General features: G+C 34.7%; 1 protein-coding gene across 6 annotated transcripts in view; it reads right to left on the reverse strand.

Moving 5' to 3' along the window:
- Nucleotides 1–1,273: 1,273 nt before the first annotated feature.
- Nucleotides 1,274–24,426, reverse strand: part of MTMR6 (myotubularin related protein 6) — a 30,098-nt gene continuing 6,945 nt past the window's right edge. For 2 of the 6 annotated variants that reach the window (XM_054701791.1, XM_054701787.1), the window contains exons 2-15: nucleotides 20,173–20,289; nucleotides 19,058–19,220; nucleotides 17,681–17,838; nucleotides 17,349–17,477; nucleotides 14,826–14,960; nucleotides 14,090–14,203; nucleotides 12,352–12,484; nucleotides 11,521–11,630; nucleotides 10,987–11,112; nucleotides 8,869–8,918; nucleotides 8,256–8,456; nucleotides 5,953–6,084; nucleotides 5,743–5,869; nucleotides 1,274–3,518 (exon numbers count right to left, since the gene is read on the reverse strand). In XM_054701791.1, the coding sequence (XP_054557766.1) occupies nucleotides 3,258–3,518; nucleotides 5,743–5,869; nucleotides 5,953–6,084; nucleotides 8,256–8,456; nucleotides 8,869–8,918; nucleotides 10,987–11,112; nucleotides 11,521–11,630; nucleotides 12,352–12,484; nucleotides 14,090–14,203; nucleotides 14,826–14,960; nucleotides 17,349–17,477; nucleotides 17,681–17,734 (1,572 nt within the window). In that variant the 5' untranslated portion in view covers nucleotides 17,735–17,838; nucleotides 19,058–19,220; nucleotides 20,173–20,289 and the 3' untranslated portion in view covers nucleotides 1,274–3,257. Of the gene's footprint in view, nucleotides 3,519–5,742; nucleotides 5,870–5,952; nucleotides 6,085–8,255; nucleotides 8,457–8,868; nucleotides 8,919–10,986; nucleotides 11,113–11,520; nucleotides 11,631–12,351; nucleotides 12,485–14,089; nucleotides 14,204–14,825; nucleotides 14,961–17,348; nucleotides 17,478–17,680; nucleotides 17,839–19,057; nucleotides 19,221–20,172; nucleotides 20,290–24,263; nucleotides 24,395–24,426 lie in introns of those variants that run through there. The other 4 variants (XM_054701790.1, XM_054701788.1, XM_037527046.2 and 1 more) reach the window with 3 other exon arrangements.

Below are 24,426 nucleotides of genomic sequence, written 5' to 3' on the forward strand. Positions count from 1 at the left end.
ATAAACAATCTGTGGTACATACAGAGAATGGATACTAAAAAGGAATATATCAAGGCATGAAAAAACATGGGGGAACTTTAAATGCCTATTATTTAATGAAAAAGTTAATCTGAAAGGCTATATACTATAATTCCAACATTAAGACATCCTAGAAATGGTAAAACTATGGAGATAATAAAAGGATAAGTGGTTGCCAGCGGTTGGAGGAAAGGGGAGGGGTGAACAGGTAAAGCAAGATGACTTGCAACGCAGTGAAAAATTTAGGGCATTAAAGTACTCTGTATGATATCATTATACATTTGTCAAAACACACATAACATACACCACCACAAGTGAATCCTCAGGCAAACTATGGATTCTGGGTGAGGATGAGATGTCAACATGGGTTCACCAAATGTAACAAATTACCACTCTGGGGGGAGATGATGATAATGGGGGAGGCTGTGCATGAGTGGGGGAAGGGGCTGCAGGAAAAAAAAATCTCTGAAACTTTCTCCCAATTTTTTTCCTGTGAACCTAAAACTGGTTTAAAAACAATTGAAAAAAAAAAAAGTTAACACTACTTCCCAACCAAATAAAGAGAATTTTTAAAGTCTTTCCTACATTTTAATTTATTCAAGGTGCTCTAAGCTACTTCTAGCCTATCTAACCTATTCAAACACCCCCAAATAAAGTCATACTTTTCTCTGCCAGTAATTTTCCTTCTATTTAAACACCCAGATCAGGGCCTCCCCGGTGGCGCAGCGGTTGAGCGCTGGGTTGCAAAGCTGCCCGCAGCCTCTGCGGCGCCGGTTCGATCCCCGGCTGCTCCCCGGCCACCGGAGGAGGGTCCCACATGGCGCGCAGACCTCTCCTGCCGCCCGCTGCTCCCCTCAGTAGTGTACTTCGGTCCTTCTGCCTGCTCTGCTCCCTGCTCTGGCTCTGGTGAATTCTCTCACCCTCCCGTGCTTCTGACTATACCCAGTGCATGTATAAACAAAACAAACAAACAAACAAATAAATAAAAAATAAATAAAATAAACACCCAGATCAACATTTGGAGAGTCATTTCACCTTGAATGTACCTATTCATCAGATACTGTCTTCCATCAACATGTTGATAAGAGCACAATAGTGATTATAACATTAGAAAGTGACAGGAGTAAAAGGAAAACGTAATGATATTATAAACTGTATTTGCTGGAAATTATTTATGCATGTAACAGTTACCATTTTTCCACATCCATATTTTGAAAAATGAACTGCTCAAACTTTATACTGTTATGATCACTATAGAGTGGAGGTCCATTTGTTTAGGTAAAGGGGAAAAAAAAACAGCCATCTGATCCTATTTGCTTTTTCAAAAGTAAAACATGAACATTTAATTACCTTTAAATAATACATGAAATAATTTACATGCTATAGATTCTCAGACATACTGAATGTAAATCCAATTTTTTAAGACATATATACAATCTGCTTCTTGCCAACAAACATTTACCTTGCAGGTCACTTACAATGTTCACTGATTTCTCAGTCTGTGTGAGCACATAAACACATACATATATGTGTAAAGTTGAAGATTATGATAATAAACCAAACAGGTGAATATAAAAGTCTGCCAAGAAAGATTCTAAAACCACGATCAGTAACAAGAACCAAGTAACAAGGCACTAAAGTTTCCCTTTGCAGTCACAAAGATTAAGTTTCCTGTCCCAGAGCTTCAATATGGAAATAGGCTTTGCTAAATCACAGACAATATTTAATAGTATTTTTCTGTTACTGTTATTGTTTAAAATGAATATTTTTCTTATTATGTAACATGTTACAGAAAAGCATTGGAAAAATAAACAGGATTAGATAAGCTCTCATACAATAAAGTTGTTTTCTACTTGAAAAATATATTTACGATCAAAACTAACAATAGACATAGGTGTAAAAAAGAGACACTTGAGGAATCCTATGCAGAGACGCTCGTACTCCTGAATCATACCTTGTGCCACTCATGTTACTTAAACTTTCCATTTTAAAGCCAGAGAGGTGATACTGTCAATTACAAATGATTTAATTTAAAGGTATGTACTAGTTCATAGACTAAACAGTTAACATGGTAAAATAAAACAATTCCTAGTATCTAAGTTGCTTTTGTTAAACATTAGCTTCATATTAGGCTATCCTTAATTATCCTTTTTCACTCTTCTCTACTAATAGAGAAGAAAAAAATGTTTCACAGAAATAACTGCTTTAAAACTCATGCAACCAAGCCAAATCTAAACTATCTGTAGTTCCTTTTTTAACCTCTAAAATTTTGGGTAAACTTTAAGTTAGATATTCTAGGAACAACAATTCATCAGAGATAAAGAAGTTTAAAAAATATGTATGTATGTACATTGTTTCTAAAAACAATTTCAGTTAGAACACTTTACACTTAGTTACCAAAGGAATAAAGTCAACCACAAAAAATAAATGGAATGCAGTAATCCATACATAAAAGACAGTCAATATTCTTATATATACTCAAGAAGCCAATAATCTAAGTTGTGAATAAGTTATCAAATGTAGCACTAAACAAACTGTAATCAGAATAAAACCTTCAGTTTTGTTAATTTTGAATGCAGATTTGGGACCTGCTAAACATTACAGTAGCAGTGTACTTTTGCAATTGCTTATATAGGCATATTATAGCATGCAACTGCTGTTACAGAGCACAACTCTTTACAAATAAAACAAGGTTGGCCAAAACAAAAAAAAAATCTTATTCTAGGCTAAAAAACTTAAGTGTAAAGAATAAACTGAGATTTTAAGGCTTTCTTAGAAATATATTTCATGGCACTTCAACATTAAACATCACTAGTAGGCAAAATATGTAAATATTCAGTTACATAATCAAAGTACATGCCGTTTCAATTATTAGGGACCACTTTGTTAAGTTTGTTTACTGGCAATTAAATTATACTTAAGGATGGCCACTGATGTTTGTCTGTAATTAACATATAAATGATACAGAAATGTCAATCCACTACTATACAGTAGAATTGTTTCTTGAGTGAACCCACCAACACCACTCATTTCTCACAAAACTGAAAGTCATTCCTTGCCAGAAATGCAATAAAACTGACATATTTCTCTGACAAGAGCAGTTATTATCCTCTCTTCAACTATTAACTGTTAAACTCTAAGATCATTATAAGACAAATTACTTTTGCTCATGCACACACATCACCCTCACAATAATCCACTTCTTCCATTACAATAGGTTCAGAAAATACTCCGGAAGTCTAACAAGTCATTCTTGCTACACCATACTCTAAGCTGACCACAGCAGGTTCTGATTTGGAAAACTCTTCAGTGTATTCACTGTAACGATTATCTGCTGGGTTGCTGCCCTCTATAGTTCGAAGAGCATCATTCCCAGGTAACAGAGATTGCTCTTTAAAACACAGTGAAGCTTTGAGGGTAGGTGATTCAGGATGAACTGAATGCAACAATTCCTTGGTGAGAACTCCATCTGCTTGCTTCTTTTTGTATTGCTTCATTTTCTAGAACAAATTCAAATTTCAAAAAAAAATTACTAAATAACATATACTACATGTTCAACATGTTATATGAAAGAAGAAAACATGCTTTAACAAGTTTCTTTTTATGTACAATAGTTAAATTGTATATAATTAAAATTACTCTCAAAAATTAATAAAATTGAATGTAGGTGAAAAAGACATTGTTGAGAGTCCTAGCTCTTCACAAATTTTGCAATGAAAATCATTAGCTAAGATTTTATTACAGAAGATCATGGACTACAGAAGATCACTAATATTCTATATAAATTAATAATAAATTAATATTTGAAAAGGACATTTACTACCTACAAAATCTAACTATACATTTTATAATGAAAGAAATACAGAAATACACCCTGAATTCACAACTGATAATGTAGCAAATACATTATCTTCTTATTGCCTAAGAAGATTTCTTACATGGTTTTTCTACAAAGATTTGTGAAGTAGACATGAAAGCACTTTTTAAAATTTTTAAACATAACAGAAGATTGAAAAAAAATACTTTCTGGCAGAATATCAAACTCTCCAAATCATTGGACTGATCTCCATTCAATCTTCTTTTATTAACTACATTACATCTTCAGTTTGCCTCTCCTTTTATGTATCTTCCTGCAGTTCACTAAAGCAATCATTACTTCTTAGCTGAGAAATGGTTAAAGAATGTTCCCACCCGAGAGGCAGACTAGATAGTCTTACTGAACTACAGCAACTACCTAGGATTTAAAAAATACGTAATTACTATTCCTTTTCAGTTATATATATATAAAGACAAAGAAAAGATTATAGAACAATCTCAGGGTGGAGAAGGCTTTCTTAAACAAGGTACACAAAGATGCACAAAACACTATATTAAAATTCAAATATCTGTACAAAACTTACCACAAATAAAGTGGGAGAGACAAAAATAGACAAAGACATTTCCAATACATATAACAAAGAATTAGTGTCTTGTATATGAAGAATTCTTACAAAGTCAGTAAGGAAAAGGCAAATGTGACAACAGGAAAATGAGTGAAGATTTGAATAGGCCATTCGCATAAAAAGAAAAACCAAGTGGCCAACAAACTCATAAAAAAGTCATTCAGGGCCTCCCCGGTGGCGCAGCGGTTGAGCGCTGGGTTGCGAAGCTGCCCGCGGCCTCTGCGGCGCCGGTTCGATCCCCGGCTGCTCCCCGGCCACCAGAGGAGGGTCCCACATGGCGCGCAGACCTCTCCTGCCGCCCGCTGCTCCCCTCAGCAGTGTACTTCGGTCCTTCTGCCTGCTCTGCTCCCCGCTCTGACTCTGGTGAATTCTCTCACCCTCCCGCGCTTCTGACTGTACCCAGTGCATGTATAAACAAAACAAACAAACAAACCAGCAAACAAATAAATAAAGCATGCCTCTATAAAAAAAAAAAAAAAAGTCATTCAGCTTACTTGTTCATCATGGAAATCCAAAACTGAAAACGTTTTAAATATTCAGTAACAGCTGAAGGGATAGACTGTGATATATTTATTCATATAATAGACTATTATACAATAATTTCCCAAAAATGATAAATTAAAACTACATGTATCAATTATCCATGCATTTCAAAACACAGTTGAGCAAAATGGAGAATGACCGTATGAGAAGCCTGTCATAGTTTTAAAATATGCAATCTCTTAAGTGTGTAAAGGATATATGGGCATCTGTATTATCTGCTGCCTCATGTCTTTATACAATATGTATATTCTTTTGTGTTTTCTCAATACATAATAAATGTAATATATATTTATATAATAGTGGGCAAATGTATATTAAAACATTATAAATTGTAGTAAACATGCAATACAAGTATAGAAATATACACAGGTATGATTCAGCACAGTAAAAGTAGATGGGGAAAGAGTGAGTAGAGAGTCCTCAAATACATTTATAATGCATTATTTCTTGAAATGAAAAATCTGAAGCAAACAAGGTAAATGCTAAAATCTCACAGAGCTAGGTTGTGGATACCCCAATATTTATTAGGTTTATAGCTATGCTTTTCTAAACATTTAAACTATTTCAATATATTTTAAAATATAGAAAGGCACTTCAAACAAACCTAAAGTAGAGATCTAATTTTGAAGCAATCGTGTACTTACAGTTTTCTATATACACTGATTTGCACAGACAACACAAGTAAGGAAACAGATTTAATATTCCAAATATTTTACATCAGCTACATTAGAATACTTACAGATTCTAAGTCTTTAATATCTTCCTCTAACTGCTTGTTTTGCTCATTCATATTCGTAATTATGTCAAACACAGACTGTCTAGGATGCAATGTTCGATCAAATTGGTGGTACATGCTCCTCCAAAACCTTTATGACAAAAATGAAGTTTCAATAAAATGTGTTTGAGAAAAGTCAAGTATAAATTAAACACTTCAAAGATGCTGGCTTACTTGAAATTGAAAGAGACTGTATTTGGCTCCAAAACTGCAAATTTCTGAGATTTGGAGCTGTAGAGAGGATTTAAGTACTTCTTTTGATCATCCAAAAGAAATGGCCACACAGAGTAAGTCTTCTCCTTTAACCTTAATGTAATGAAAAACAAAGATCTTTCCCATAGATGGTCACACTAATTTTAATAAATCAGGCAAAAAGTTTTACTTTCTCTTCCTATTCAAAGTCTAACCCCGTCTTGTCTCTGAATTCTGTATTCTCGTTTCACCTTTTTCACTCAAAATCGTATAATAAAGATTCAAGATTCATATCCCTTGAATATATACAGGTTTATCAACTTCTCTCAAAACCATAAACTTTAAGAGATTCCTTTCATTTTTAAAAAGATTTTTATTTATTTATTTTTGTGTAGAAGAACTGGGGTATAGGCCAGAGTTGCAGAGGGTGAGAGGATTCACCAGAGCGGGGAGCACAACAGACAGATCTACTGAAATACACTGTTGAGGGGAGCAGCAGGCCAAACAGGAGAGGTCTCCTGGGCTGTGTGGGTTAGCTCCATTGCTGGGGATAGAATTCAAGCCACCAAAGTAGCACTAGACTTAACCCTAGGCCACCAGGGAGGTCCAAGAGATACCTTTCTTACCTCACACAATTTCATAAAATTTGCTCCCTGTTACGCCTATTTCAAATCATCACACCTAAGTACATCGAACAAGGTGTTAAGAAAAAATCATATTACTCAAGAGTAAAAATTACTAATTATATTGCAAATCTAAGAATAAGTAGGTGAGTAAAGAATAGAATAGTTTTAGATATACTTACGAAGTATACATAAAATAGATAGGAGTAAAGGGGGGGAAGTGGAGAATATGCTCATTTTTTTATAGCCCTTAAAATGACACGTAGGTATGTTCTTAAGAGAATGACTGGTAGGAAATAATCTCTTTTTTTTTTTTTTTTTTTTTAAATAGTATTTTATTTTATTTTATTTTTAAAGATTTATTTAATTTATTTATTTATACAAGCACTGGATACAGTCAGAAGTGCGGGAGGGTGAGAGAATTCACCAGAGCCAGAGCAGGGAGCAGAGCAGGCAGAAGGACCGAAGTACACTGCTGAGGGGAGCAGCGGGCGGCAGGAGAGGTCTGCGCGCCATGTGGGACCCTCCTCAGGTGGCCGGGGAGCAGCCGGGGATCGAACCAGCGCAGCAGAGGCTGTGGGCAGCTTCGCAACCCAGCGCTCAACCGCTGCGCCACCGGGGAGGCCCGGAAATAATCTCTTTTATTATCATTCTCTTATTTATGAGAATGTTTCGAACTAATTGAGAAGGGAATTTTTCGTAAAATAGCTTTAGATTCCAAGAGTCACCTGCTCCAAATTATGATAAACCGTGAATTACTGCAGCACAGAGCTAAAGTCTTAATGTTTGTGATTTTGTTCATCTCTTTCAAACTCTGTTTACATATGCTCTGTTATTCCCTTTACACATCTTAGAATCTTCCATATGATCTCAGTTCTGCCTTCAACTCTGTTGGGAGTAAGAGTACATGGCTGCTCAAATTACTAACAGATTTAGCTTCTCTAGTATCTCACTTGAACATTCACGAATCTGTAATTGCTTTTTATTGACTCTTTGGAAGAAATCTATAAACTCTGAATCCGAGGCATGGATATATACCTCATAGCCTTACCAAAGCCCTCCCTTGCATTAGAATTCAGCCAGAAACTGCTACCTTCAAAGCCAGGGTAGGGAAGAATAAGTATGGGACCCCACTCAAGGACAAACTGCAACCAACAGAGGCAAATTTATTCATGCCAAAGAAATGCCTGTTTAGAAATGTAAGAACTATAAGGTTTCATTGTACTTTAAAATCAATACTTAAATCTTTTACCATACTTTAAAACTTAATGATGAATACTTTCTGGAAAATGGAATTGTGTCAAGATTATTTTGTTCTAAATGTAAATTCAGACTAGAAAGGAGCATTCTAGAATGTTGGTAATGTTTCTTATTCTGGGTGCTGGTTACATAGGTAAATGAATTTAAGATTTATTGGCCTTTAATTGATACTATAGGTACTTTTCTGTATGCAGGCTACACTTCAAATGTTTTGAATGTATTTTTACTATTAACCTGAGGCTATGAAGGATGAAGGTATTGAGTTTCAGAAATACAAACAAAATTTTTATGATAAAATTCAGGACTGTTTCATGTCAAGATATTTTATGAAGTTCAAGGATCTATGTTAGACCTCCCTCAGCTAGTAAAAAAAAAGAGTCCATTTTCATCAAACCATCTTACTTGAGTTCTTCTCTTTCCTTTTGACAATTTCCAAGGAAGTTTCCAAACTGACATGAATGAATATGTTCATGGATCTGAAGAAGAAATGCTTCATTGAATTCAAAGGCCTGTGGAAACTGTTCAGTCAAATGCCATACACATTCCAAGAACTGAGTAAACACCGGTGAGACTTCCTTTGCATCACCATCCAAATGGCCACACCTGAGACCCCAGAAAGTACAAGCTTTTAAAGTTGCCTCTAAAAATTCATTGTTCAGGTATTGTTAAAATTAAACATACACACACATACACACAAAATCACCATTGTTAGATTATGACAAAAAACTGTATTGCTTTTATTAAAACAACTTATGATGATGAGTTTTTCAAGTGCAATTTTAAAGGATCTGTAACTACTAACTACAACATATAAACAAAAAAGGTAGCAAGTAGCCATGAAAATTAACTCAGGTAAGAAAACTGAAATGACAGAAAAAAATTAAATTAGTCTTTATCCAAAAACCATAACACTCTCACACCCCATCAGACATGCAAGCAGATGAAGACAGACACTGTGGCACTCTAAGTTAGTTATGAATTTTACAGCATATGTAAAAGTCTAACTGTGACTCACCTCTCTGAAAATTTATGTCCAAAGGAGATCCAATCCTTTTCTATTAAAACCTTAATGATAAAAAAGTATAAAATTTATTTTATAACTATTTTCAATTTTCATTGTTGTTCAGAATGGACTAAATCTTATTATCTTAAAAAGAAGCACTTATACTTTAATTTTATGGTTGAAAACAAAACAACAAAACATTTTTAATTGTAAGAAAATCCCTGGATTTTAGAGGTGGGGTTAAAGAAGTGAATGACACATAAAAGGAAATTCAGTTATCTGTGACTTTAACTGTTTCAGTTGCACTTATTACATTTTAAGTGAAAAGCACATATTATTATAAAGCAGTACTGCACTTGCAATTATGTATGTATGATGAAACTATGTGCATAGAAAAAAAGACTAGGAAAATGTAAAACAAAATGCTAACAATGGGTAATTTTGGGTGGTAGACTATTGTGGATGTTTAAAACTTTTGGCTTACTTGTATATTACTTATATAATAAAATGGTAGAGACCAATGAAAAGTTTGCATTCAAATTCAAAAGTTGACATCGAATCTCCTGAATCTTCCTTTTATCTGTTTTCGGTCACAACACGATCAAGTAAAGATGCAATTTCTGGAGTTATATTTTATGAACTTAAATCCTAACTTTGCCACTTCCACACCTGCAACCTGGGCAACTGATCTTCAGGCTGGAACTCAGATTTTATTATAAGCCCTTTTCCATTCTCTATACACCAACATTTAAAACTTAACTCAGTATCTTTCCCACTAGATATATTACTCTGCTTACTTCAATGAAGAGCAGAAGAATAGCAATGTACATATTGGCAACTGAGTCTGGAGCCTGGATCCTGGAAATGCCTCTCTCTTATTCCACATCCATAATCCATGAACAATTCTTACTGACTGTACTTTCTTAACACCCCTTTGGAACTCATCCCCTCCCCTCCATTTCTGTGGTCCTGCCTTAAATCTGACCTCCTTTTTTCTCTCTTGAGTTATCATAACAGTTTCTATATTGGTCTCCTAGCCTCTGCCTCCATTCCCATTCCCCTAGTCTTCAAGACATGAAAATACCTTCTTAAAAGCATCTAAGCAAATTACAAAATGTTTCTCTAAATAAAGTCCTTCAATGGCTCGTCTACCCAAAGAGGGCATAGTCCAAACTCTAGTCTTCTTCAGACTCTCAACTCCACTATATTCCTCTGCACCCAAGTTCTTAACACTAACACTCACCCTGACTCCACTCTGCAGACATCTAACGGAGCTATGCTTTATTCTCAATGTTCCTGTTACCTGGGAAGCTCTTACATTGTCCCTATTGTTTATTACATCATTTTACTTGGATGTCTAGCAAACAATCACAAATTAAACATGTACTTCCCTTTGTCCTGCTCCAGATTCAGTATGTTAGCACCACAGAGTGGTGATATTAAACCTGGTGATACTAAACTTTCTCTTGCTTTAAGCTGCATTTTAATTAATACTTATAAACTAATGAAAACTTTCTACCATCTCTTCATTTACTTTACATGACATGAGTTAAATATATATAAAATTTGAAAATGAGTTAATCTGATCATATGTAAAAGAAACAATAGACAAGTCAGGGTTTTAGTTAAAAAAGCTGAAAATCTGTTCAACTGGAAATTTAATCTTCAGATATAAAACATGCTTCCTAAAAAGTAATTAGCATATGAAGAACTTGTAAATAGCAAGTTTCCTCTTGAACATGATTTTTTAATATTCTTATTTATGCCTTATTTTACCACATTATTTGTATTTGTTAGATAAATGAGAAATACTAAATACCTCTATTGTAATATTTTAGGGAAAAAACTTAAAATCTAAAATTTTTGTCAAGAAGGTGTCACAAAAGGAAATCAGTATAACTCAAGGCCTTTTAACCTTAGCGTTACTAACATATGTCCAGATCATTCTGTGCTGTAGGCCCATCCTATATATTATAGAATGCCTAGTGTCTCTGGCATCAGTAAGCTAGATGTCAGCTACAGCCTTTCTTTCAGTTGTAACAATATCTCCTAATACTACCAAATTTCCCCTAGAAGGACAAAAATCAACCTTACTTTAAGAAGCACTGGTCTAGTCTAATAAATCCTTACCATGAATCCTTGGATTGTCCTGTAGTAGGAATCCAGCAATAGAGAGCCAAGGGAACAAACCTGGGAAGTCCTATCCCACCCATCAGAGCAATGTACCAACACACTTGCACTTTCAACCATTATTGCCTGAAAAGAAAGATCACATAACTTAGATTCTACCAGGATACATGTTAGGTAATCAATAAGTTCCACTTATTCAAATATCATACTAGTAATTATTAAATGATAAAGAACTCTGATTGCAATGAGAATGTCACATTATAATTTCTAAAAAAGAAGACAAAACACCACATAATCTTAAAGCAAAAACCAAACACAAAGGCACTGTTTCAGAGAGTGTGGGAATTTCTTTTTAAGTCCCTACATTAAGTGCTACATAATATTGTTAAAGTTCAAATTAAAGTAAACCTCATTAAGAGGAAAAACATAATAAAATTTATCTAACTGGAAAAGATTCTAGCACCCAACAGAATAAACCCATTCCTTTCCAATCTTCATAAACCCAGAAACCAAATATGAACAATGAACAGTTACTCTGGCTAAGAAGATTGCAGCATCCATAACAGCTTTGATATGACGAAGCCATCCTGAGTTCTCCAAGCCAGAATAGAAATCATTGACCGAAAGCCCCTTGGTCCCATTGACTAAAAAAGGGAGAAAAACATTTCATTAGAATGGCACAAGAGTCTATTTAAGATGTCCTATTTAAGATGTCTTTAGGTGAGTGAACTGTGTAAGAAGAGAAGGTGACTGTAGGGAAAACTATATATAAAAAGATACTATGAAGCTCAATAACGGATTTGGGGGTACATTTTGCTATCATTTCCTGTGTTTTAAAAAAAATGCTCCAATCTCTTTATTAAAATAATTTGCAGCACAACAATTTAATTAAAAATAGTCTGGTATTTTAATTTTTAAAAATTCCACACCAGATCATTAATGTTTAAATGAAATATTATGATCCTACATTAATCTTCACTACCAAGAATATCTAACAATAGTAATTTTTCTAAAACTATTAGAACCATACCATCCAATAGAGTGGCCACTACCCAATTATGGTTATGGAACACCTGAGATGAGGCTAATCCAAACTGAGCTATGCTGTAAGTGTAAAAAAACCCACATTCAATTCTTAAGACTTACAGCGAAAATATGTAAAATATCTCATTAATAATTATTTATATTGATTACATGTTAAGCTTTCTTAATGTTAGGTTAAGAAAATATATTCTTAAAATTAATTTCAACTACTACTTTTTTAAATATTAGAAAATACTAATTCTACAATTTTAAACTTTAATATGTGATTAGCATTATATTTCTATTGGACAAAGCTGCCTGGAAGGTAAGCAATAATCATACCTTCCAGTAATTTCTGAAGGCTGGACCTCATGACATGAATATTTTCAATTCCAACAAACTGAAATCTAATGTTAGAATAGTTGTCTTCATTTTCATAACCTTTTCCAGCTGCTCTGTTGGCCATTGCATTCAGCTAAAATTTAAAATTATAGAAATTTAGTGACAAATTATCTTTTAACTTAGTTTTTACCAAAATATGAAAATATTAAATAAGCCGTATTTTAGCTACAAGAGAATTTAAAGGAACTGATTAAAACTGAATATGATACTATTTTTTAAATAAATAAAAATGTCACATGTATTAACAGTAAAGAAGAATACAATAGGGCCTCCCTGGTGGCACAGGGGTTAGTCTCAGCACTATGAAGCTATCTGTAGCCACTGCAGCACAAGTTCGATTCCCAGCCATGTTGCTGACCCACATGGCGCAGCAGACCTCTCCTGTCTTGCCTGCTGCTCCCCTCAGCAGTGTATTTCAGTCAGTCTGCCTGTTCTGCTCCCCACTCTGTCTCTGGTGGATCCTCTTATCCCCCTGCACCTCTGGCCTACACCTCAGTTCTTGTATGCATTAATAAAATAAATCTTTAAAAAACAAAAGAATACTATAACAACATGAATACATAAAAGTTCCCTACAAATAATTCATGAAAATAATTTTTTTTTGTTTTTAATCAGTTTTCCATATTTCAAAATTTATGTTTCTAATTTTTCAAAATTTAAAAAAAAGGAAATAATCTCTCCTTAATCTGAGATGATTGGAGCTGAGCAGAGCTGTGGAGTCTTTGTTTTACAGAATGAACCTATAAATTTTACTTCAGAATAAGCCTAGAGCACTTGGTCATTCAGAAAGTCACATATTTGAGGTGAGTCAGATCATCTGAAGTCCTCAATATTACAAACAAGTGGAGATCCATACAGTATATAATACAACACATAATCCATTAGCCTGATAGATCTCCTAGAACTGGGCCCAAAACAAACTTCTCTCTAGGAGTAAAACAAACTGCCTTTAGGCCCATGGCCTTCAGTTATCAGATCAAATGCCACCAGAGGTTCACTGAGGCCTTCCATACGTTTGATTCTTTCAGACTTGGATTTCATGTAACACATCATTACAATTTACTTAAATATTCTTATGAATTTGAATGAAGCAGAACCAAATTTAGAAAAAAAGCTAAGTGTTTCCATTCAATGGACCCAGGCCAATGTTGCTAACAAGCACTGTAAAATTTTATTTACCATTTCAGTGGTTATTCAGCACTGATGATGACTAAAGTCAGAGTTAGAAATTTAAAATACTATTCTATATTACTTCTAATTAAGTTTAACTAGTAAAGCAGTCAAAGATATAATTTTTGTATCAAAATCAGTAATACAAATAAAAGATAATAGGTCCTGAGAAACAAATCTTCCTCAGACCTCCTATCCAGAAAGTCCTGTATTATAATCATCTCTTATATCAAGTATTATCTAAGCATTAACCTAGCCAGATTACACAAGTAAAAAAAATTTTTACAAGAGATATCACCAGTACTCTTGAATTCTAAGAAAGTATTTTCTCTTTAACAAGTTTTCAAATTATTAAATTCTACCTTTTATTACTTTTTAATTTACTGAAATTAATCTTGTTTTCTACATATCTTTTTTTAAATTACACAATGATGAGAATTACTTCTAAAACAACTACCATTCCTTTCAACAAAGCTGCCTAAAATTGTGTTCTATATTTATAGCTCACTCGCTTTTTCTCATCGCTTTCTCTTATTTTCTCATCATTCCAGATTTTTGAAGAAATCCTCACTATAATTCTGCCAATGTCCTTTTGTGAAGCCCACCAGCTCTGCATGTGATGCTATAATAAAAATTAAAAGTAATGTTAGCCATTACCTTTGAGGATTTTAATTACTTTAGTTTCAGGATCCTATATAAACTGGCTATTTAAGTGTGTTTGTTAGAAAAAGGGACTCTGACATTTGTTCCCGTGATAAAAATTTAACCTTAAATTAAAGACAACTAACAGAGCAACTATTTCCTATTTACTATTAATTCTCTAGATCCATGTTTCCTAAGTTAACTGTTTCCCTTAATGTCTTGAGTATTTCCAATTAAGATGCATTATTTTAACAAAGCATTTTGCCAATTAAAAATTCTACCAATAGTAGTAAGAATTTCTAATTTTTTACATCACACATTATTCAGTATTCTTTCAAAATAACTTAAACACTACTGAGTTCCCAATATAAAATCAGTTTCCCCAAATTTCTATTACATATATGTATCAAAAGACTTAAGAAATACCATCTGGGTTACTGAGAATTTGGTTTCCTATGATGGTAGCTTTTAAGAGACTGAATTCCTTAGTCATCATTAGACTGGATTAATACAAACTAGGATTCATCAGGTATTTTAAATATGGACTGATTGATAAACTCCCAATAATTAACAAAGATTTGTACTGTTTTCAAGACACATACTTTGGGTCTGGTATCCACAACATACATATAGCGATTGACTGGGTTGGCTTTACTAATGGCTTGAAGCAAATGTTCATCCTCCAGGCATCTGGCACTGAATCCTGAGAGTGGTTGACTACATCGACAAATGGCAGCCTGATTTTTAAAAGACAGAAAATAGATTATCCAAAGATGTCTAGAATATGTCTTAAAAAATGCCTAAAGGAAAAAAAATGCAAAAATTTAAATCAAATATGCAATCTGTTTTCCCACTAGTCTCTTCTACTAAAAAGCCTAAATGCTTTCTTACCTAGCTTGATTAAAAAAATCTTAGGTCCTTTGAAAAAATACCTGGTCAGTTGTATGTCACGTTTCCATATTTTCATTCTTTGCTAGATTTAGATTACAAAATAATTTCAGTTTAAGTAAAAATTAGTCAATAAATATAAAACAAATAATTTTAAAGCAGCAATATATGAACTTTTATTTTTCAAAGACCGTTAGATCTCTAGAAGTCAGCAACATTTATGTAAAATGAGATGTGAGAAAACTAACTTTCAACTCAAATCTGGGTTAAAATATAGTAAATCTAAGAGGACTAAAATATCTGTAAGAAGTAGTAAATGTGGATTACATAATTTATTGTCATTTAAAATCTTAAAAGAAGATTAAAAAAATGTAAGCCTATATACTTTTTCTCTAATCTTATCCATACCAATTCCAGCTCAATTCTACTCAAACAGTCCAACCACAATATCATTAAGAAAAGAATATCTATGTAACTCACACTCATGTATTTTACATCCACACAGAAACTAAAACCATGAAAATTTAATACAATAGTAGGAAGAAAATAAGAACTACTTTATTAAAACTTCTTTCAGACCTACTTTCTGATTTGTTAAGTTAGGGATTAAATACCTATTATCAGCCAAGTTTTCCAAATAAAAAATGTATACAAACATGGGTGTGTCAAACAAAGGCCATACCATAACCTGTCATATCCCTATGATTTTGTTCTGAAAAGTAAATTAGGAATGTGTATTTGAAACTTTATTTTTTACCTCTGGCTCCCTTCTAAGCCCAACTAAAGTTCAAATAAAGAAATTTAAAATGTATAAAACCAAAAAGGCCAAAGAGAATAGCGGAAAAGACAAAATATAATAGAGATGCAATAAAATTGGAGGAAATGAAAGCAATTGACAATAACCAATTATTTGCTGTGACTCACTAGAAGCAATGTATCTGGAGCAGCAAAATCCAAGGAAAGTTCAGGATTTGGTACCTCTGAAAGCCTCAGTTTGGGTAAACTGGAGAAGCTACTATGCACACAAACAAACTACACAACTTTGTAGTACCTCACTCTTAAATATGAGAGGTCAGCCAAGAATAAGATATCTGAAAGACATGAGAAACAAAAACAAACAGAAAAAAAGGAACTCTGAACAAACAGATAACTAGCGTGGGAAGCATTCTTTTCACAAAGAATTCAGAAAACAGGAAAGAGCATACAAGACTTTCAAAATGCTATCGCAAAAATAAAGAATTAAAGAGATGAATTGGAAATAATGTTGAGGAATCCTCCAGAAAACAGAAAGAGATAGAAAATAAGAGAGAAAATTAAGAAAAACTGAGGCTTACACTAGGAATCCCAATTGTCAATGAATACACACATACACACGAGAGTAAGTTAACAAAGAAGTAATTTCCCAAAACTGGGACCTGAGTTTCCAAATAGAATTTAAAATAGCACACCAAGGCACATCACTGTGAAATTTCACAATAAGGAAAAAGAAGATTCTAAAAGTTTCCTAAGGACAAAAACCAGGCCACAAAATATTGGGAGTCAGACTGGCATCAAATACCTCACTTACCAGATACATATAGGAAAAGTGACTTATCATCTCTGAACCAGTTTCCCCATTTGCAGGTTACAGGTACGTAGCAAAACCTGCTTTATATAGTTGTTATGAGGTTCTCATGCATATAAAGCATTTAACATATAATACCTGCTAACCTACTGTTACAGGCTACAAAAGTAAGTTCCACTAAAATGAAAATCCCTATCAGAGCATCTTAGTATAAAGCTTCCTACTTTCCCTCTTCATATCGCAAATCCCTCCTAGTTTGAAATGCTTACTATGAAAATGAGTTTGGAATATCTATGGTTCTCTCCCTTTTCTCAAAAGTTGCATTGTCAAAATTATCTGGTGTCCTCCACTACAAGCAGGATCAAAAGAGAACCAAAGGAAAGAAGAGTCTGGTCATGAATCTTATTGTTTTCAAGTCTCTACTCAAACAAAGGAAGTGGGGAAGAGGGAAGAAAGATACAAGAATGAAAGTTTCTGTGATTGTCATGGCAGCTTTGCTTTAAAATTTCAAAAATGTAATTAAAAAGTCAGCACTCCTCTATCAGCAATACCTCTATCAGCACTCCTCTATTATGTCAACAACTTCTTAATGTAAAAGTGAGTGTTCTTTTGGATACTTAAGGCAGAAGACGGTTATACCACCTTTATAGAAAGCAAATGAAAAGATTCCTACCTCCTTCTCTTCATGATAATAGGAGAGAACTGGGAATCTTCCCTTGCTCCGGAATTTGGAACTGCCAACAATTATTGGCTTGCTTACACTTTGGGGAACATAAAGTTCTCTGGGGTAAGTTTCACATATCTGTAAATAACAAATAAAACAAACCTTTTTTTTTTCAAAGTTCAAAAATCATGAGGTTAGAAACCACCTTTAAAAAACTTTAAAATGCAAGCATTTATTAAATGCAAGAACAGTACATAGCAATACAAAGACAATTTGCTACCATTATACTCTGACTCTCTGGTACTAACACTTTCTTAATTTCTTCGAAATTGCTAAGTTACCTTATATTCTCGGTTGGCATCAGACAACTGCCAGTTTGGGTTTGGCACGCCCATCCTCTTATATTCCTTAGCAAGGTCAATGAGCTGCCAACCTTGTAATCGTTCTGAATCATTTTGTTTCGGATTATAAGAGAATGCATAAAGATCTTCATATTTTGCTGTAGTACATAAAAAAACACACGTTAAAACTAACAAGACTTGAAGCTCTATGAAAAAAATATATTTTTTTCATTTTTATGCCTCCATTTTTTCTTTAAGAGATGGGTAATATATGAACTAGTATTTTCTCAGTTCTTTGACACAATTAACTATATATAAAGGCACACATATCAATCTGAGATTCAATTTATAGCATCAGCAAAATTAGTAGATAAAAGTTAGACTTAAATACTAATTTCTCCACTATATTTCCTTTTCTTGAAAGTAAAATTTTAAAGACAGACTCTTCCCATTCAACACTTCTAACACATGAATGTAAACAGAAAGACAGTAATCTAATAAAAAGCTAAATGTTAAATATAGAATGTAAAATTGCACATACATTCCCATAGGACAGTGTGAACAAAAATGCAAGGATTGCACAGAGCTCCAGAAAACATTTCTGAACAATAGTAAGTTCCATAAAAGTCACACAATCATCTTTACTATAAGACCTGATTTAACCTGAGACAATGGGACATAGATTACAGGCTTTATGTGTTACAAGAGGGAGAGCACAAACCCACTCCAAAACTACCACAATCCAGCAACATTCAACTACCACAAACATAACATTCAGTAAGAACAGACAAACCCCTGCGCTTTGTGTTCCTGAAGAGATCTATGTGATTCAAGTCATATTGGGGGAAGGACGCCTCCAGATTCCTAAGGCGTAAGGTTCCTCTTTAGGACCTATACTCTCAATCCTACCTCTACTGAAGTAGGATTCACACTCTCTTTTCCCTCTGCTCAGTTCCCTTATGCTCCATTCTAGTCCATTAAACATATTAGTCCCTTGCTACTGAAAGAGCCTGGTCTCCTTAAACTTTCCTTTTGTAGTATCAATTTCTAAGTTATTCCCCTTGGTTGTGGGATATCCACTTTTAAAAAAAGCTCCGACACTATCAACAGACTTCAAAAACATAAACATATGACTATGGTTTTTCAAATCGATATTATAAATATATTGCTTTTCCCTTATTACTATGCTTTTTTTTGGAACCATTCTTTTAATTCTTACAATTCACATTAGAAGTTTCTAACTCTTTCTAGACAACATATTTTGGAGTGCACAAGAACTTGACTTTAGAATAAGTTAAAGTATAAAACAGCAATATTAGACATTAGATAATTCATTTCAAAATTGAGCAAGTAAGTTTTGCTGTCTAAGATCAGTACCTTGTTTTGACAGTTGTAGCAAAGAGTTGTAAATATCATGGCAATCTCTTTCTCTGGGAACAATAAAATGCACAATCCTGAAGTTCTTGCACTGAATTACAAGTGGGCATCCAGAAGTAGTCAAAGCCAATTTCTCTACAGAGGCAATATGGTGGTGCAATATCTACAACATGGAAAAGCAAACCAAAAAATTTGATCATTCATTATGAAAAGCACAAAGTATCTTATTCTTTGTGAAAATGCAAAAATGTTAGAAATGGCCTCTTGAAATAGTCTAAAATGTTATATGCTAAACAAATACTCTTAATTCACATACTTAATAAGGTTGAAAATGTACTTGTCTAAGACCAGATAATTTAACCCCAAGAAATATCTGAGAAACTCTGAACATACATGAAAAATACACACACACACACACACAAATTAATTTGATTGTTGCTACAATTTGATACCAATACTACAGAATATACCATTTGACCCATTAACATGTACAAATATTATTTAGATTAAAAAATTTTAGAAACAAAATATTAAAACCAATGTTACCTCAACTAAAAAAAAGAAGTAGATGGTTTATAATTACTTATGTAGATAAAAAGACTTGCTGGTTATTTGCAAAATAATTCCACATTCCACATGATATTGTTTTATTTATTTATTTATTTATTTTTAAGGTTTATTTATTCATGCATACAAGAACTGGGGTATAGGCCAGATGCCTGGGAGGGTGAGGGGATTCACCAGAGACAGAGCGGGGAGCAGAACAGGCAGACAGACCGAAATACACTGCTGAGGGGAGCAGCGGATGAGACAGGAGAGGTCTGCCTTGCCATGTGGGACTCTCCCAGGCTGGCCGAGAATTGAACTGGTGTTGCAGAGGCTGCAGACAGCTCCACAGCACTGCACTCAACGGCCTAAGCCACCAGGGAAGGCCCCACATGATATTGTGTTATTAGGAGGGTGGGTAGAAATAATCCAGAGACTCCGAAAAATGTTTGGTTGAGATAGGTAACCGGTAATTAAAATTCTTTGTAGATGTCCAAAATAAAACACAGAAAAAACTAAGTTCATGATTACAATTATTTTAAACAATAAAGAGAGGAGGAACTCTTTACCCAGGTTTCTTTCTGGTGAGAGTCTATAAATAATAGATGTGTAGCAGTAAGATACAATGTTCCTGTTAATGATTTGTTATTGGTACTGAATCTGTCAAGTAATTTCACTTGCTCTACCTGAAAAAGAAAAAGATGTTACTTCTCATTTAAAAAGTAGTATAAACAGTTTTTCTGTTATCCCAAGATTTTAAAAGTACCATTTTCAATTTTTTTCCTCCTATTCAAAAATATTAGTTTATTTAACTTTGAAGGTTAAGTTTTATGTATCTTTTGGGGATATATATATACAAAAACCACAAACAACATAGGTAGTTTTACAGTTACAAAGGTAACCAATAGAAAAGAACTTTATAAAAAATATTGACACAAACACTGAGAATAGAAAGGGTATGATATAAATAAGCAGAAAATATTTTTTCATATCCCAGAGTCAATGCTTTTTTATTGAAGTGGTAAGTAAGAAATATATAAGGTTATTACAGAGGTAAGCTACCAGAAGTTAAATCACTTAAAAGTCAAATGGTTACAAAACTCCACCTCAGTCTTTGTAGTCTCCCCACCTCTCCACACAGGACATTGTTTTGCGTTCAGCTCTGTGTTTATTCATACTGTTCTCCCTTCCCCAAAAATGGTTTCTTCCATCTAGCTATCTGGTAGGCATTCTTCCAATCTTACTGATACCCTATCATCTCAGGAAATCAATTAGTTACTTAAAGCCTATTTTTATATTTCTTCCTGGCTCTGAATTCCCAGCATAGATTATGCCATATGTGGCTTCTTTTTGTATCTCATCATATAGGCATGGCTGACTGAATTACTGGCCTTTGGACATAGAACTCAAGCTCCAGGCCCAGTCCCTTCCCCAGAGGTGGTGGGGTGAGGGGCTGGAAGTTCCGACCTCCCCTTAATGGTTGACTTCCCCAGCAACCAGTTCCCACTCTCACAACTTTCAAAAAACCACCTTGTGAACAAAGCAAAAGACAGCTTTATCACTCATAGCACTTAGAAAATTCCAAGAGCTTTTGAAAGCTGAAAGCCAGGAACTGTGAATGAAGACCAAACATGTATGAGAAAAATATACTTTTCTCATCTCATTCAGGTGACCAAAATATGTATTTCCTACAAATCATAATATCAGTCTTTCACATATAGCTCAGGAAAATATTCTTCCATTTCATTCTGTACAGTTTCATTCATAAACAGTACAATATCATTTACATCAACATATGATTTATGCAGCACTGGTGTCTGGCAGGAGAAAGGCTGTATAAAGAAGAAATGTGTCTGTATTTCCCATTGTTTCTTGGCAAGACTATCTCATCATGATAAAGTTAGTGCTCAAATAGGCAGTAATTACACTGTTCATTAAGAGTAGCTTGGAAATGATCTTTAAAATATCAAATTTAGGGCCTCCCCGGTGGCGCAGTGGTTGAGCGCTGGGTTGCGAAGCTGCCCACGGCTTCTGCAGCGCCAGTTCGATCCCCGGCTGCTCCCCGGCCACCGGAGGAGGGTCCCACATGGCACAACAGACCTCTCCTGCCGCCCGCTGCTCCCCTCAGCAGTGTACTTCGGTCCTTCTGCCTGCTCTGCTCTCTGCTCTGACTCTGGTGAATTCTCTCAGCCTCCCGTGCTTCTGACTATACCCAGTGCTTGTATACATAAATAAATAAATAAATAAATCTTTTAAAAAAAAATCAAATTCAGCCTTAACACCTTTATTGCTATTATACACTTAGTAAGCCAAATGTGACCAAGACAGCTTATATCTGTTCTTGAATTTCAGAATAAAGTCATTTAACTGTTACTCTGCTCAAAATGCCTTCTCTGATAAATTTCTGATTAGTAAGCAATAAACAAGTGACCAGCAATAAGCAAGGTTAAGAAAGTATTAGGGGGAACTCTTGGAATTAATGATTTATTTCTTAATATTAATAAATTTTAACAATTATTACAATAAATTAAATTAAAACTACAGAGAGGAGACAGTAATTTTTAGAGTCAAATATTAGTCTAAGTTTTCACTCTACTTTTCATGAGCTAATTGAGTAAATTACGTAAACTGTATAGATATTTTCTCCCTATCTGTAAATAGAGCTAATGTATCCAACTACTAAGGTCATTTAAGAAATTAACTATCATTTTGTATAAATTGACACACGAAATTTTAAATATTGTGAAGTAAACCTGTATAGTTGGCTACACTGATGCACAGTTGCTCAATAAAATGTCAATTATTACTTTATGAGTATCTGAGCAATTAAGAACAAATTACTAAAAAGTTACATAGTACTACCCTACAGTCAATTCTTGATCAGTGACTGACTACAGAGAGTTAAATACAATTACAGCAATTCATTTTTAGTTTTGAAATAAAATTAATTTGCAGGAAATTAACCATGTCCAAGTGAAACCTTCTAAACAATAACTAATTGACTATGTTCAAATCAATATTTTAAGGTTAAGTACAACTTAAGAAAATGTTATAGTCCAAACAATTATCAGAATGCATAATGGGGTCCATGATACCTGGTATCTGTACAATGCCTGGCGTGTAGTCTACATAACCCACTTAAGATTATTCCAGAGTAGCAGCTGTTCAATGCTAGAAAATTAACCCAAAGTAATAAAGGAGCACAGTTGAGAAATAACTGTAATAGAAAATCAGAAATCTCTGTCTTTGGAAAATCATATAAGTTTCTCATGACTTAAAAAAAAAAACAAAATTAACTTTGTATAGGTACAGAATGTTAACTATTGATAGATTTACTGTGGTGATTATTTTGCAATATATAAAAACAGTTAATCATATTGTATAGCTGTAGATATTGTCAATTCCATTTTTAAAAAGTCTAATTTGGTGATTTAGTTAATCGTCCTTCTACTTTCATACATTAAGTGCCAGCAACTTAAATTCTAGAGTTACCTTACCTTTCTTCTCTTTATTAAAAAAAAAAATTAAAAAGTGTTTGATTTTTAGCATCTTCAATTTTATTAAATGTAGTTCATGCAATGATAAAAACAAGCTCTAATGGACACCTTAAAGACAATTGTGAAACATTTTAAAGACACAGATCTCAAATTCTCCATGAAACAAATGAACATACGGTGTGTCTGCTCTTTCCTAAATGAACGGTAACTTCAGGATGAGCAGCAACTAACATGATTCCAGCAACACTAAGACTTTGTTCGCACTAGGTCCTCTTTCTGATTTTGACTGCCTGGGATCGTTCTTAAAATGTTGTTACTCAGTTTTTGAGTTTCAATTTGTTTCTTCTCCCTCCCAAAATTAAATTTAAGTGATGTAGTAATCTAGTAATACTTTAATGTCATTTCCTTCAAGCTTTAAAATCTGTAAAAAAAAAATCACTGGAACACTTGTTTTCGAAAATTAATGTCTTTCACACAGAAATTAAGCAAGGATTTGATAAGCTTAACTGTAGAATAATCTCATCAGATACTCTAAAATATGGGATAAAAATCTCTCCCTTCTCTCTATCCCCTCTGCCAGGCTGACATTAAAGACAATAAAGTCTCAAGTACAAAGACGAAAACATCAAATCTAAAAGCCTGGAGACCAAGACAGGTGAGATGAAGCTGAGTGCTGATCTCAGCTTCTCCAAAACTTGCATCAATAATCTGACAGAATACAATTTAAACGTGAACTAGGAAAAGCGCAAACAGCATTGTTATGTTAATTTGGGGACCCGCCGACCATCCACCCTATAAGGTGGTGAAGGCTGAAAGCCCTGAAGCTAAAGGAGCCCGCTTTTTGCCCTACAAAGTGTAGCGGTGAAAGGGCAGCGACCAATTTCCTGGGACTTAACCTCAAGTTCCCCAAATCATCCGGATCCCAAGGCCAAGGGATAAAGCAAGCCGCCTCGCCCATTGTGGCCCGAGCTGCCCACCCCCCCCGCCCCCTCGAGACCAGCTGGCCCATCCCCTCGCGCCGGGGGCCAGGCCCCTCCTACTTCGGACCAGGCCCCCGCCCGGCCGGTCCCCAGCGCGGGTGGGATCGGCGGGGCTCTCCTCGCTCCCCGCTCCGCCGCGTAAGACTCGGGCCCGCGGCGAGCAGTTCTCCTATTCCCCGCTACCTTGGTGGTGCGGATGTGCTCCATCCCGAGACGTCAGTCAACAACTCGCCCGCCAGCGCACCGAAAAGCCACCCAGCGGAACTAACGCGGCCCGCCAGCTCCGGGGTCAGTCGGCCCGCCCCCGGCAGCGTCAGCCGCGCAGGCGCAGTCGGCCAGCGCCGTC

This window comes from Talpa occidentalis, unplaced genomic scaffold (assembly GCF_014898055.3).
Source record: "Talpa occidentalis isolate TD23 unplaced genomic scaffold, MPIMG_talOcc4v2.1 talOcc4.5, whole genome shotgun sequence".
Lineage (NCBI taxonomy): Eukaryota > Metazoa > Chordata > Mammalia > Eulipotyphla > Talpidae > Talpa > Talpa occidentalis.